The sequence below is a fragment of the Oryzias latipes genome, chromosome 4 (genome assembly GCF_002234675.1).
Source record: "Oryzias latipes chromosome 4, ASM223467v1".
Classification (NCBI taxonomy): Eukaryota; Metazoa; Chordata; class Actinopteri; order Beloniformes; family Adrianichthyidae; genus Oryzias; species Oryzias latipes.
The window spans coordinates 14968893-14984421 of NC_019862.2; the positions used below are offsets into that span (position 1 = coordinate 14968893).

Consider the following 15529-nt stretch of genomic DNA (forward strand, 5'->3'; position numbering starts at 1 on the left):
CAGTAAATGAACATTTATATTATTTGATAAAAAAATTATGTTTTTAGCATCTTTAGCTGGAAATAAAATTAAAAAAGAGCTACAGTGCATTTCCATGTCTGTGTGTGCTGCAGGTGGCAGTGGTCAGTGCTTTTGCGCAGACTTTGAGACGTTACACGAGTCTGAACCATCTGGCCCAGGCAGCACGAGCCGTCCTCCAGAACACCTCCCAGATCAACCAGATGCTCTCGGATCTGAACCGGGTGGACTTTGCCAACGTTCAGGTGAGATCACCTAAAAGGCTTCGGCTTAAATAAGCAGGAGCTTTTCCGTGGAGTTTTCCCGTGTTTGAGGCCTGCCGCGTGTTGCCTCGTACAGGAGCAGGCGTCCTGGGTTTGTCAGTGTGACGAGAGCGTGGTGCAGCGTCTGGAGCAGGACTTTAAGGTCACCCTGCAGCAGCAGAGCTCTCTGGACCAGTGGGCCACTTGGCTGGATAATGTGGTTTCTCAGGTCCTAAAGCCTCACCAAGGGAACCCAAGCTTCCCAAAAGCTGCTCGCCAGTTCCTGCTAAAGTGGTCTTTCTACAGGTACGTATGAGCACCTTAGATGGTAACAAGTACATAAAGGGAAGAAAAATACTAAAAGTCTACATATAAGGACACATTAATTTAGGGCTGTGAGCGGCTGCTACATGCCCCTCACTCTCCCCCTCTACCAGCCTGGTCAGAGCTGCATGTGGCAAATTCATAAAAAAAAAAATTCAAAATGGCGGCTTTTCTGTTGGTATTATCTCCATAGCAACTTTTTTTTGTGGTTGCTTCGGGTTGACAAAGAGGTTTATGTAATTTTTAGAAGCAGCAGCAAAAGTACATTTTTGATTTCCTTGGCAACAGAGTTTTTTTGTGACACATTCTGAATAAGTTCAAATCTCATGTCGTATTGTTTCATTCAGCTTCAGCCAGGGATTCCTGTATATCATTTCATCATCACAATATTCCAGTGAAAAATGTGTGAGCGACACAGGAACACCACTTGTCCGAGCTCCGCTACAGCAATGCCGTTCAAATCTACAAACATTAAACATTTTTTTCCCCAAGTAACTTTCCAATCATGCTTGACGAGTTTTAATTTGTAAATGATATTAAAGGGGTTTAAAAAAAAAAAGAAAATTTAAGATCTTTTCCCAAGGGTCAAATGTAAAAAAAAACTTTGTTGTGGCCGAAGACTTATTAACCTTGAAGATCGCTCCAATGAGTCTTTTTTTCGCATATTGTGCGACAATGTAAAAATGTCCAAATTTCACACTCTGCAATGAACATGGTCGCCACGCTATAGGCCATGTTCCCATAATACCTTTAAAACTTTGTTTGGTCCTTTGAATATCTCTGACGTGTGTTTTGGTTCCCTTAGTGGATTTTAAACTATATTTTTAACCCCGTAAGAGATTTTGCTTTTTGATCATCTCGTCCGCTGTGATGTCATCCTTTTTCATTCAACCGGTTTTTGCTCCTCCTTCCCTTCCTGCAGCTCCATGGTGATCAGAGATCTGACCCTGCGCAGTGCTGCCAGCTTTGGCTCCTTCCACCTGATCCGCCTGCTTTACGACGAGTACATGTTTTACCTGGTGGAGCACCGCGTGGCTCAGGCCACCGGAGAAACCCCGATCGCCGTCATGGGAGAGGTCAGTGAGGCTGGACTGTTCTAAATACTTGAACGTGTTTTTTTTTATTAACTTAAAAATGGTTTTGCTGACAAATGTGTTCATTTCTAGTTCAGTGACCTGAGCTCCATGATGCCATCTCTTATGGAGAAAGGTAAGCATGCGTTATTTTTGGGCAACACTTTGATCTTAAAAGGAAAGGTCATCTGGACCTAGTTTTTTAAGTTGAAGACGTTTCGCGGCTTTGGAAGCAGCTCAGACGATGCTAATTTTTAACCCCGCACTGGCAGATGCCTCCGACGAGATGAGCGGCATGGGCAGCGACGCCGATGCGTCCAGAGAAATCTCCGAACCGTCTGTGAAGAGGGAGAGGATCGAAATGAGCCAATCTCTGCAGGAGATGTGAGTCCAGTCCGAACAGGGACCGGCGTCTCTGCGAGAAGGCGGTTTCTGGGGCCTTTTTACGGTGTGCAATGTACATAGAGAAAAAGTGTAGCAGTGTCAGTCATCCAGATGTTAAACATTCTTTATTGTTGTTTTTTTTTTTGTTTGTTTGAAATTTAACTCACGGGGATGTAACACAGGCCGGATTGTTTTCCTGTTGTAACTGTGAATGAATTTTGTGTAATATATTCTTTTTTTTTTGATTCCTCAAATCTTCTACAGTCAAGTCTCAATTAGCTGTGCCATGGTGACATCTGAGTGCCTTAGCTGTGTTTGAAACCACCACTACAGATGTCTGCCTGTGTCCCTCAGCTGTGCCTCAACCGCAGTATGAATGTATCGTCTCCAAACCTCAGAAACTTTCCAAGCACCTTTAACGTCGACTAGGTGTCGCTTTGCTCTCCTTGTTGCCTCCGCTGCAGCTCCGACACGGGAAGAAGACCGTGCAGCCTACAGATCCAAAGGACTTTTCTCCGTTATTCCCACTAGCGCCGCGTCAGGCAGTGAGATGTGAAGAGGAAAAATAGTCTCCAAACATTTGTGTGGGTATCAGACTGGATTTGTAACTCATACAGTACATTCTGTGCGTAATTGCGTATTCACACGTACACCCGAATGTTAAAAATGTACAAATACACACGCATAACTTGAAATTACTGTAGCTTAAAATGAACTACTAATACAAAATGTTCCTACGAATCTTTAAATAGTTCAAACCCACACATCTATGCACAGATTAGTTGCAAGTGCAGGAGGGGTTTTGACTCTTCTCACGCCTCTAGATTTGAGTGAATGATGCGTTTAAATATTTCTAGAATGCTGGGTCGTCAGAGTTTCTTTTCACCCTTTCTCTCTAAATTTATTCCACCACTTTCTGTTACCCATGTTATCATTTTAATGTTTTTAGTTTTTAAAATTAACTTTGAGTGCTGAGATGATCCTTTTTTTTTATTTTTTTTAGTATTTGTCAACTCAGCAACACCCATACTAGCAGCACTTAAACGCATCAAATATGCACAAATCTGAAGAAATGTACTTGGATCTGCGCATAAATGTGATTTTGAGTGTGTGTATGTATCAGGTAGGTGTGTGTACCATTTAAAGTTTTGTGCGTTTTGAATTAATCGTCTTAAGCTGCTGTAATTTCCAGTTGTGCCTGCGTAAAGTGCATTTTATATTCATGTTTTTGATATTGATTGTACATGTGAATACACAACTTCAAGTACACATAGTTGCACACAAAATGTATCAAAGGAGTTACAAATTAAGAATTATGCACGCACAAATGTTTGGAGACTATTTTCTCTCCTTAGTGGACCTTGTGTGGCAGCAGTCTGTAATGACTTGCTTAACATTTCATTTTACCTCAGATCTCTGCGCTGTGCTCAGTTTAGTTCAGGAAGCAGTTCTACGTTGGTTCCGTTTGAAATCTACTTCATTTCCTTTGAAAATCTGAACTTTTGGACCTGGAAACAGACATCCTTAAGGATCTTCACACCCCTGCTTTAGAAACTCTGCTAATACAACAAAGATGTCTTCATTTTCAGTGAAAATGTGCACAGGTTTTTGGGAGAATAACCAAGATCACCTGATTTTTTTGTTTTAAAGAACATAAAAATATCTTTAGACAAACTTATTTCTTGTGCGACTCAGCTGATGCGACTTTACTTTACGTGAAAGGTAGAGAATTTCCTTTAACTGCAGGTCTGCAGTTTCATACAAACATGAAACAAAAGGGGGAAAAAAAGATTGGAACTAATCTGATTCATAAACTTTGTGTTAAAATGTGGTTGTTTTATTCTTCCCTTGATGTTTTCCTCCACAGGATTTTGTTGTAGCATTGATTTTGAGTTATTTAAGGCTGTCTGTAACTCGTGCCTGTCACAGTAATTTGCCTTAAAAAGTGCTTTCGGGGAAAAAAAAAACTTCTATGTGTACTTTGTAATCTTTTGTAATGCTGTTTTAGATTTATTTGGCGAATTATTATTTTTATTGATCTAGGTTGTTCTTACAAGTATACTGAACCTTTATTTTTGTGTATTTTTAAAGCTGTTCTTGACTCTGCTTTAACAAGCCTAAGGACAGTAGATGGTCTGTAATAAACTGCATAGTTGGCTGTATTTTGTACTTTGTCACGATGTGTAATAAACGTAAACCAAACACTTTCAGGACATTTATTTCTTTTTTCAAATCAAGTTGCAACATCACAATTTTTTTTAGTTTGAACAAATAAACAGTCCCCCCCCACCATTTTTTTCTTAATTTCTTTAAGTATTGTAATGAAATACAATATTTACATAATTTAAAAATCCTAGTTTCCATGGCAACTCAGCAAAAGACAGAAATGTAGTAAATGTTATTCCAAAAAAAAAGAATGTTCTTTCCTCTGTAAATCAAGAGAGGACAGCTAGCTTGGCTGGCAAAGAAAATCCAGAAGACGTGAGCAGAACAACCAAACATACGACACACAACCTTAAAGTCAGAGGGAAGGGTGGAGAGTTTTGGTCCTAAAGCAGCAGGACGCCATCAGAAGTAAGTGCATGTTGTCCGAGTTACGGCTGCAGAAGATGACTTCAACCAAAAAGGTTGGAAAAGTGCAACGTTTTCCCAGCTCGGGTCCTCGTCGGTCCCTGCCAGGGCTCATAAAGAGCAGCCTGCCATGTACTTTCCTGTCAAAAAAACAAACCAAAAACACACCATCAATGGAGAAATGGGGAGCACAAACCGCCTCCAACATTTTGGAAAGGTCACTCGTGAACTTGTAGCATCTTCATTGCAAAGAGAGTGGGGTAACTGTTAAGTAATGTTTGACCCGACGCGGTGACTTTGTTTCCTAGCAACCTTCAGCACAACTGGAGCTCATTCATGAAGGAGTTGCTGGTTTCAGACACTGACAGGTGCATTTGTCCTGCTTTGAAAAGTCAACTGTTCCTAGTTTTCACCTCGAGCTTCAATCTGCAGCTGAGGCTACAGGAAGAGTCAGCAAGAAAATGCATAAGTATCGCTCAATTACCTATAAAAACAAACTTAAAAATGTATTTATCATCAAGATTTTAACTTTCTCCTGCCAATAATCCATCAATAAGTGACTGGTCAGTTACAAATGTTTTTAATACTATAGTATTAATGTAAAATAGTAGAAATTAGAGCCTAAACTGAGTATAGAAACATTTAAAAAGCCTTCACACTTTATGTACAGTGAAGTCAAGAAAAAGCTCAGCTTTGGGTTGGGGCCGTCACCTGTGGCAAACCTCTTCTTGACCAGTGACATACGGTAGCGGCTGCCAACCAGCTCCACGCCCATGCCCGACAGCGACGTCCCAGAGCCCACAAACTGAACAGCCAGGCTGGGTGGGGGGCCTCGGGGAACCTCCAGGCACTGCCAGCTGGCACACAGCGTCCCCGAGCCTGCAGGACACACGCTTGTTATGACAGAACCCTCACAAATAATAAAGTACTAGACGTACAGAAATGGTCAGATAAAAGCTAAAAATCTACCCGGACTGGAAAGCTGATGCTGAGACGTGAGTGGAACCAGTAATCTGGGGATTTAGGCTAAAAACGACAATAGATCAAAGGGTCGGAGTGGGGACTTGAGGTTAATATTTGAATTTTGGTCAAGAAATCCATGTCAACTTCCCATTTTTAAATAAAGGTTGGGTTTCTCTGAGGGAGCAAAGAGCTACAGCCTTTTATAATGACAGTCATGTTTTCATGCCTGTATTCATGGGGTTCATGTTTCAACGAAGGGGGGAGGGTTGATTTTAATTTCAATTTTGTTTTTAAAAATTGTAAAGCTGAGAAGAACTTTCTATAAATCCAGTTTGATTTAATTTGATGTCACATCTGCAGGTCTAAAATCCAACCCTTTATGCACTTTTGGTATGACACGGGCCTGTATTCAAACCTATTGCCCTGGTTTTAAGGTGGACACTTTACCCCTTGGCCACTGCACTGAAATGACTCTAAATGAATCAAACCGTCACTCAGCATCTTGTTCTCTCTGTACTGTTTATATCCAGTAAAAGCTACAGACAGTAAGGAGCGGAGCAGGGAGCTTGTGGCCCTAACAGCATATTTTCAGCATCACAAATGCTCTCTTTTTCAAACTGCATTTTTTTTTTAACCTGCTCCTCATTCACAACAATTTAAGCTTAATTTTCTTTACATGTTGCCTTCATCATGAGAAAAATGCCACAAAAACAAGTTCAAAACACCAAGAGCACTATTTTCATCTGAGTGGAGGGAACAGAAGTTCTGCTGACCTTCTCCTGCTTTTCCTCCTGGCTCATAAAGCAGAACAGATGAAATCTTTTGTCTTTTTGCTTTTAACGTCCCACCCATCACTAAAGCTGTCAGGCAGTTTCCTCCTGCTAAGCTATATGAGAGGAAAGCTTCACCTTTTCAAATAAAGGAGCAAACAGAAGCCAATTATTTGGTAAGCTAACCATGAAGCTAAAAGGAATATCCCAGCCTGACTTTGCTCTTCAGACTATCGGAAGCAGCTGATGCATTCAAATGCTTTCACACATTTGTGTGCAGAAGACACAGAAGAAGCTGGACGTCCTCCTCCCTTCACGTCAAAGCAGAATCACGGTAAGACCAGAAGCTTCTGACCTTTGCTGTGGTTGGTGGGGGACAAGTTGGGCAGTTTCCACAGCAGCCGTCGTTCCTCTGCGTTCCTGTAAAGCAGAGGAATCATTACACTTCAGGGTACAGCGGCCGTGTGCCAAAAGTTTGTCAAAACCCTTCAAAACACTTTTGATGTGATCCACCTGGAAGTTATTTTCTAAAAACCATCTGCCTAATGTTACAGCAGACTTCACCACCGTGTGTGAAGGGACATATTATGCTACAGTGACTTAAAACTAGATAACCTCCATTTTTTTTTAAAATTTATATTCTTCAATCAATTAAAAAAACAAAAGGGAAACATGTAACCAGTTAAACTAACTGATAATCAATCCACCACAGCAAACCACGTTCAATCTCACTGCTGAGGAAGAGCTTCAAAAACAGCAAACTCCCCTGGATTCACACAACAAACAAAGGAACTACTCCTGATAGACGTCATGTCAGTGCGCCTTTGTCCGCCATTTTTGGGGTCAAGAACACATTGTTCCCATACATCCGACAGGTAAAATCTGCAACTTCGTCAAATCATTTGATTTCCGCGGGATGACGACGGTAGTGAACATTTTGTGTCAGTTAGGCCTATGGTTACACATTTTTTTTGTCTTAAAAGTGACACATATTTGGGTTATATCATGCATCGGGGCCAATCTGTTACTTTTAAACGGCGCTGGAACCGGGACTTTTTTCCAGATGTGAGGAAGCAGCGTCACAGGTTCCAGCAGAGCTTGAATGTACCAGAGCCGTTTATTTCTCTGTCACCCTCACCTGCACCATGTGGATGAGAAATTACTATTGCAATATTAACGCTGTTGATGCTCATTGCATTGTTGTAATATGAAGTTTTTTTTAATCTGGTCAACATATAAAAATACATTTTAATCATATGCAACCCAGTCTTTCAACGCGCACACCGCCACCTCTTCCTCATGACTCTGGTAGCTCCTTAATCACAATTTGTTGTGTTATGCGGACACAACAAAAGATTGACACGACAAAGGTCGGCCACAGCGACACTCTTTGTCTGACTGCAATAATTTGACTCTCAAGATGGCAGAAAGGGGGTTCATGCAGACTCTGTGGGGCCATGTGCAAGAGCTCTATAGACTGAACTAGAAGGAAGTTTATTCTCTGTATTTGTGGTTTTATCATTTTGATGTTTAGAACTGCCTCCACCTCAGCAGAGTGGATGCTTTAAGGCGAGGGTGCCCAAATCCAGGCCTTGAGGGCCGCGATTGGAAAACATGTAGGACCCCGGCCCTCAAAGCCTGGACTTGGACACCCCTGGTTTACAGCCTAATCTTCAAAAGAAAAGACCACGATTCATCCAAGTTGCCTACCAGGAGGCTGGGGGCTGACACTGCACGTCTGTGGCGGCGTGGTCCAGAGGCAGCAGCACCTGGACAGAGGTCAGCTGGGTGGAGGGTGCCGTGGCGGGGCAGCAGTGATAATCCAGGGACACTCTGGTCACTGTGCCGCTCCGCTGACACTCGGCCGACAGCAGGAGAGGAGCTCTACCTGGGTCTTGAGATGACACCTGAGGAAATAGGAGGCCACGTCCTGAATGAAATCCTATTTTCTGCTAAAAGTTACAGATGGATGGATTTCCACATAAGTTTCTTTTGAAATCCTGACCTGATACTTGAGCAAGCCGACATTGTAGTACGAAGCCTGGGGGTTGAGCTCAGCCTCCCTCTGCAGGTGCAGCTGCAGAGCCTGCATGTTGAACCAGAAGTCTCTGGAGTTGGGATCAGTCTGAGACGGATCGCTGTGGACAAACGGCGCAGCGGTGAAGACACGACACAGGCATGGACAGAGCGGAGCAGCAGTGGGCAGCTGACCTGTACAGCAGCTTTTGATTGGGCAGGAAGTGATCGATCCTTGAAATGTTAACCAGCCTGAAGCTCAGAATGGGAATGTTGGGGTTGGCTGAGAAAATGCGGGTAATTCCTGCTGGGAAGGACATGGTCAGGTCTCCTGTGATTTTGACGAGGCAGCTGGCGACAGAAAGAAACAGCTCAATGTAATCACTGGAAATTAGGAGCTGGCATTCATTTAAGTCCCAATCCTCTCTTGATCCAAGCGTCCCCAGTGGTCTTTTAATTATGATGATGCTGTTTTTAGCTGAGCTGATCCTTTTCTAGAGCGGCAGTATTCATACAAAGTCAGTACTCATTGACTTTGAGTGGTGGATGGGACCGTTGTGGAGTACCGGTAAGTCCGCTCCCACTTCCCATCATTCATCTGTTTTCATGCTTGTCTGCTAGCTTACAGCCCCTCACACCCCTAAACAAACATTAGCAGTGCATATGAACCTTTTTAAATGCCATTTCTCATCTGCTCCTAATTCACTCCAAACTCAGAAATGCAATTTTAGGCTTCATGTTCCTTACATATGTCCTCCACTATGAGGAAAACACCAAAAACACGAATTTAATCAGAGTGGGTCTTCAAATGAGAGCAAAAGAACATCATGCTGACCGGTTGTGCTGTCCTCCTTTAAAGTAGGCATTGATGTACTCGGTTATGGCTGCAGCTACGGGCCAGGCCTCCTGTGCACTTAGAGAAATGGGACTGGGACCTCTGGACAGATGCACTGCAGGCAGAAAAAACATTATTAAGACTCTTTGAATGTTTAAAGGTAAAGATAACTATGGAAGGTCGCTCTGTTCTGCTGCAGAGCTAATAAATGACAGACAAACTTAATGCGGGAATCTGGATTCAGGATAGACTTGAACTTACACGACCTCTGCTGAAGCTCCTGATGCTGATATGACAGAGGGGAGGCTTGTCCTATTCTAGCAGGGCTGGGCCCACGGTTCTGCCCCCCCCAATCACACTCTCGGACCTGAGTCCCCCACTCGCTGGGGCTCGAGGAGGAAGAGGAGGTGAAGGAGGGAGTGGGCTCCGGCAGCGGTGAAGAACATAGCGACCGAGACTGAAACGCAGAGGAATTTAAATAAGGGCCCCCTCAGCTCCGTTCGACCGCCGTGAATGACAGGTACTCACCCTTTCACAGCCGCTCAAGCGGCCTGAAGACCTTTTGGCGTGGGCCGCTTTCTGAGGAGCAGGTGCCGCCACGTCAGCTGTGTCCTGTCTGAAGTTGTGTTTGGAGCCTGAAGGAAATACAGAGCTGCTGAGTCCAAACAAGCTGGCTCCAAAATCCAACCTTCAATTCAACCCAGATTTAGGATTTGGCCAACATTCAGCATCTGCTAGATTTGGTACAGTCCACATTGTCAATAAGCTATTTGACAATCATTATATGCAATAAATTTAAGGGGATATATGTGAGTACTAATATGTGGAAATATGTTTTTTTGATTTAAAGTTTATTTTTACAATTATATTTTCAAGGAGATAGCCTTATTTTCTTATATTTTTTTATAATCAATTAATGAATTCATAACTTAAAAGGTTTGATATATTTAAGTATGTATTAATGAACCAATTTCAAAGAAAACTTCAGAAGCCGTGAACAGCCTGCCTTTCTTCTTTTTTTCTCCCCTTTTCTCGTAATATTACCTCTCTTTTTTACAAGAAAACAATTGTTTTTCTTGTGATAATAAGATCATGGTAGCACGAGAACACTGAAAATTGACTTTTCCATTTATGATCACCTGCTTGTAGACACGGAAAAAACATTCATGCATCGCTCTGTAACCATGTTAACGGCCTGGTCCCTTCATCTGCTCACTGATGAAATTGAAAACAGCAACCGGAAAAACTGTAGTCAAGACGTTTGGAGAGCGTAGCCACGGCAACAAATCAAAAGCGTTTCTTTGCCGTTGTTGGGCAAGCTGTACGGCTTAGTTTACAGCCTACTGTAATCACAAAGTAAAGACACCTAAAACAGATTACAACTCAGCGTCTGAGTGGGGGAAAGGGACGCTACAGTTTATTCTTATCTCGACGTCTACGATCTCGTTATCAAAAAAAAACTTGTTAGTATATAGTAGATGTAGCTATCATGAGAAAACTGCAAAAAAAAAGAAAGAAAAAGGCAAGGTAGGCCGCTTTTAACTGCTTTTCCCCTCATCAGATAAATAAGAATTGTGATATTTATTTTGTGAACATCTTTTAAAATCTGCGTATTTCTGCCACTAAAGGATGACTCAATGCTTGCTGAGAAATACTTTTCAAAACGTATTTTTGATTTGTAATTTGCAGAAAAAAGTTCAAATGCGTCTAAAATTTGACAAATACTTTAAAATACGTCTATTGAATCTACAAAGAGTAAAGCTAGATTTGCAAGAGTTGATCTGATGGTTTTGTAGAAGGTTTTCCAGCGTTTCTATGGAGTTAGAAGAGGAAATCTAGTGGTACCCCTCTGAGAGCTGATGGTGCAGCTGATCTGCGTGTTCAGGTTCAGGCAGTCCTGATCTTTGTCTGTTGAGAAACAAAGGTCCTCCTGGGGCCCTGAATGCCTGGTGAGGGGAGGGGCGTTCCTGCGCGGTTCGCTCTCCGAAGATCGATGTTTTCTTCTCTCCCCCCCCTTTCTTGTCTCTCCTTTGCCCCCTCCTTCCTGTGACTTGGAGCCGGAAACCTCGTTAAATGGGTTGTGGACAGAGTTCCAGTGCGGCGGCTCGTTCTTTGGCTGGGCTTCGGGTAAAGAGTTCAAGCTGGAGTCGGCCCCCGGTCTGCTGCCGCTGCTGCCGGTGGGGCCGCTGGAGCTCAGGAGGGGGGGTATCACCCCCCCGGCTGCTGCAGCCAGAGAGGACTGATGAGTTGGACTGCCAATCATTGTTATTGCAAACGGGTCGTCTGAGGTGACAGGAGGGGGGAGGCTGCGGTCCCGCTTTCTGTCTCTGCGGTTAGACGAGGATGATGAGGACGAAGAGGAGTGGGTTGGGAGGGTTTTGGTGTCTGTGAGCGAGACAGTAAACGGGTCTCCGCGAGCCTCCTTGCCCCTGCCATCCTGGGACTGGCAGGGGGGAGGGCGCGTCCAGGGGTCGGAAAAGTTCAACGTCTCCTGAGTGACCGTCCTCTCAAAGACGGCTAGGAAGGGGTCCTCAGTGGGAATGTGCTTGCAGTTCCACACAGAAGGCTCCATCTCAGGTGGGGGGAACTGAGAAAAGGCAGTAAACTGAGAGGCGGAGTCCTTCTCTGGGGGGCCACGGGAAGGGCGTGTGGAAGGGGCAGACCAGGCATAATCGTCCTGTGAGTTTGCACTGCGTCCAGGGGTGGGTTCGTGAAAAGCAGAGAGGAAAGGGTCCACCGGTCGCCCCAGGGTTTGTGTCTGCTCCTTGCTCTGCGACACTGGGGGCCAAGCTGCCCAGCCCGTCGGCTCAGGGGAGGGTCCCAAAGGCTGATGGGAGGGGGAGTCCAAGCCTGAGTCCTCAACATTCTCCGGGGAGGAAGAGTCAGATGAGAAGGCGGCATCTGAAAGACAGTAAACAGGTCCATCAGTGAGAGTTCCAGACCAAACAGTTTTTCTGAAACTAAAGGTGCAAAAGTAACCAAAACCTCGAATCCAAAGAAGATTTTTGATTCTGTCTGGATAAATACAAACATTTTAGACTTTCTTGGGAGTGCCCTGACGTTCTTCATCTTTGACGTAAACCATGCGTTTGTGGTCAGACATCAGTGTCCGCCTGTTTTTATCTGGACTTTTTACAGAAAGTCATATCAAATCTGCTTCATTCGAGTCAGACTTTAACATCTAGATTTTCAAAAATACCTTTCTGCAATGATTTATGAGTTTGAACGAAAAACAATGGTTCAAAGTGATTCCATGAAACGCAAACTTTATTTTTAAAGTACAGATGTAACTTTAAAAAACTGGAATTACACTGTGTGAATATTATATTTTAAAAATAATGATCTGAATTTTGGGGTGTATTCAGACCAGAAAAACCCGTTGGTTGTTGAAGACTCTCGTTCATCCAGGTGGCGTTATTATGGAGCCATGGCAACTGGACTTAAAATATTCTTTCGCCAGTGACGAAACTTTTCAAGAAAGAATATTTTAAGTTCAGTTGCCATGAATAAACTTCAAGATTCCATCATAAATGTTTTTTTAAATTAATCAAATTTTCTTAATGTTTGAATGATGTAGCAGACGACCTGCAGCCGTGCTCCTCGGTTTGGCGGCAGAGTGAGCGCTCCCACTGTGGCTTTCAGCCTTTTCTCTGCTGCGGTTGCCGCTGGTCACCAGTCAGCCAGGTCTGGATGTGGAATTTTTCTGGCTCCTCATCATCAACCGAAGGACGGATTGTATTCAGACTGAGGAATGTCAGAGCGATCTGAAGCTCAGTCCGACTGGAAACGAACCGAGACCACCTCGAAAATCGAGAGAAACGAACTCTTGTTGGCTTTAAACAAGCCAAATGTGTCCAGTCTGAATACACCCTTGGTTTCAGAGAAATGGGTGCAGGTTCATGAATGGAAACCGATTTTTCTTACATTCAGAAGCTCCAAAAGTGTTCTGCTCTCTGAGCTGTTCCTGACTATCAAAGCTTTTGGATTTGAAGGCCATCTCCAGCGGAGGTCCAAACAGGCCGTCAGAACCCGACGCCGTTGAACTTAATCTGACAGAGAGGGGCGGGGTAAATGAGACACAGTCAGGGAAAGCAAATAGGAGCTGAAGCATAGAGAAGCAGGGAGAAATGGGGGCATAAATGACAGAGGAATATATATGAAGAAGATGCTTTGTTGCTGGACCATTTTGGGAAGCCCCTGCATGATCAGCAGATGTTCTTTCTCCATGTGTAAAAATATAGCTTTGTGGAGAGAAACAGCCACACTTAGTGTTCATTTTCACAGATGATTTCAATATAGTTTTAGATATTTTAACCAGATTTTATGCAATATAAATGAAAAAAAATTGTATGCTCTCACAAAAATGTATGTTGGATGTCAATTATGGCACACACAACTAATATGCAATTCTTTATAACCTTGCAGAAGTGTTTAATAACTTTAATTTATTGTCCATTTTTTAGATTTTAAAACGTACTGATATTTTATTGTGAAAAGCTGCTTCAGCTCTGGCCAATGTGAGCAAAACATTCATCAAACCACCACTGGCCTTTTCTCCGGTCTTATTTTTCGTCTGTCAAACGGAAACAGTTATTTAAAAAATATATATATATTGAAAATGTAGGAAATAAAAATAAATAAAAAAAGAGAAGGAGACAACAGCTGAAAGACACAAAAGGAAAACCTAAAAAACTTCAAATCCCTATATAATAATAACAAAGATCTCTGATGGCACAGCTCCACCTCTGAATTTGTCTCTGCTCAGACACACAGGGAGAAGGATGTGACTGACAGCTTCACAGATTCATCTCACCTGCTGTGATTGGGACTGGAAGTGGACCTGCACAGGCCGCTCTGCTCTCCGTCTGTAGAGAAAACAACACACTCATGACGAGAAGCAGTCCGTCACTGCAGAGGACGCGCAATAGCTGGGAATAATCAGCAGCATGGCGTTCTTTATCACAGCAAAGAAGGGATGACACAAAGAAAACCCATCATGCAATGTTCTCATCATGTTCTCTGTGACAAATAGCAGCAATTAGCCTGGTCCCACTAAGCTCCACCTCCTGTCGTCTTAATCAGAAGCTGCTCATTAATTCTCCTGCTTCCAGATTTAGGGGCAGCAGGCTTAGAGCTGCTGAGCAGCAGCAGCAGCAGCAGGTTGAATCCTCCCACTCCAGCCTGACCTCCTGACAGCTAATAAACCCTTTGGTGATAAAACAGGACTATGAGGGTACGACTGACAGAGATGAGCAGTTAACTAAAGGTCAAAACACAAAAAAGATCTGCTGTCCAGAGAAAAGCATGGAAAACGGGCTACAAAATGACAGATGTTCAGAACATTTGAGCTACTTCTTATACAGCACAATCATTATTTAAATACACTCTTGTAATGTAATTGTCTTTGTAATCTGTATTTTAGTGGAAGAAATGCACCAATAATCTAGCCCTGCAAGATTTGTGCCATTAAACCATTAAAAGGCAAATTTAATAGAAAGTTGTAATTATGGCATGCTAAGAAATGAATTAGAAGAACACACAATGTCCAAAAATGTGTTAGAATGCAGTCTGGCTTTGGGTAACTAACTATAGCAGGAATACATTAGTGTAATGGCGAGTTCTCATTAAAAACAAAGAAAAATCTAATCTATTTTCTTTTGAAATGCCATTGTGGGTTTAAAAGTTTTTTAAAAGATTTATTAAGTCCAGACGTCTGAATCTGTGAATATCTTGTAAACTTTCCTGAACTGTTTTTGTGCGATATTATGTGCCATATAATAATAAGTCTGCATTAAATAAAAAAAAATATACATATTGCGCTGATGACAGTAATAAGAAAATAAATACCGTATTTTCCGGACTATAAGTCGCCCTTTTTTTCATAGTTTGGCAAGGGGTGCGACTTATACTCCGATGCGACTTATAGTCCGGAAAATACGGTATCCAATCCCTGATCGGGATGCAACATCTGTTACTGATCGAGTCTGAAACTATGTGATCTGGCCCAATATCAAATCACGTGATCAGATCGGAAATCCCAACTTGATACTACAGATTTAGTGAAACAAGTTGTCTTTTTTTTCTCTTGAACTATTAAATTTTCTTCACCAAATTGGCTGTAGTCTTTTTTGTGTCATTTGACGTTCGTTATAAGGTGAGATAAACGCTTTCCTGTTACCCAAAAACCTGAATTTGTGTTTGTTAGGGCTGCACGATATGAGGAAAACTCGCGATATGCGATATTGGTGATTAATATTGCGATAACGATATAATTTGCGGTATATAAACAAATATCAAACCAACCAAAAACATAATTTCCATTTCAATGCAACA

At 42.7% G+C, this 15529-nt stretch overlaps 2 protein-coding genes across 6 annotated transcripts in view; one reads left to right on the forward strand and one right to left on the reverse strand.

The window, feature by feature from the left end:
- Positions 1-4248, forward strand: part of rfx2 (regulatory factor X2) — a 29491-nt gene extending 25243 nt beyond the window's left edge. For 2 of the 4 annotated variants that reach the window (XM_023954305.1, XM_023954303.1), the window contains 5 exons: positions 114-263; positions 358-566; positions 1507-1660; positions 1751-1793; positions 1930-4246. In XM_023954305.1, coding sequence (XP_023810073.1) covers positions 114-263; positions 358-566; positions 1507-1660; positions 1751-1793; positions 1930-2045 — 672 coding nt within the window. In that variant the 3' untranslated portion in view covers positions 2046-4246. Of the gene's footprint in view, positions 1-113; positions 264-357; positions 567-1506; positions 1661-1750; positions 1794-1929 lie in introns of all 4 variants that reach the window. The other 2 variants (XM_023954306.1, XM_023954304.1) reach the window with 1 other exon arrangement.
- The window catches only part of LOC101171653 (F-BAR domain only protein 1), a 46889-nt gene continuing 35608 nt past the window's right edge, over positions 4249-15529 (reverse strand). For both annotated transcript variants that reach the window (XM_011474072.3, XM_011474071.3), the window contains exons 16-27: positions 14010-14061; positions 13121-13245; positions 11042-12097; positions 9725-9831; positions 9458-9653; positions 9197-9311; positions 8557-8712; positions 8351-8483; positions 8056-8252; positions 6701-6765; positions 5324-5491; positions 4249-4752 (exon numbers count right to left, since the gene is read on the reverse strand). In XM_011474072.3, coding sequence (XP_011472374.1) covers positions 4724-4752; positions 5324-5491; positions 6701-6765; positions 8056-8252; positions 8351-8483; positions 8557-8712; positions 9197-9311; positions 9458-9653; positions 9725-9831; positions 11042-12097; positions 13121-13245; positions 14010-14061 — 2399 coding nt within the window. In that variant the 3' untranslated portion in view covers positions 4249-4723. The remainder of the gene's footprint in view (positions 4753-5323; positions 5492-6700; positions 6766-8055; positions 8253-8350; positions 8484-8556; positions 8713-9196; positions 9312-9457; positions 9654-9724; positions 9832-11041; positions 12098-13120; positions 13246-14009; positions 14062-15529) is intronic.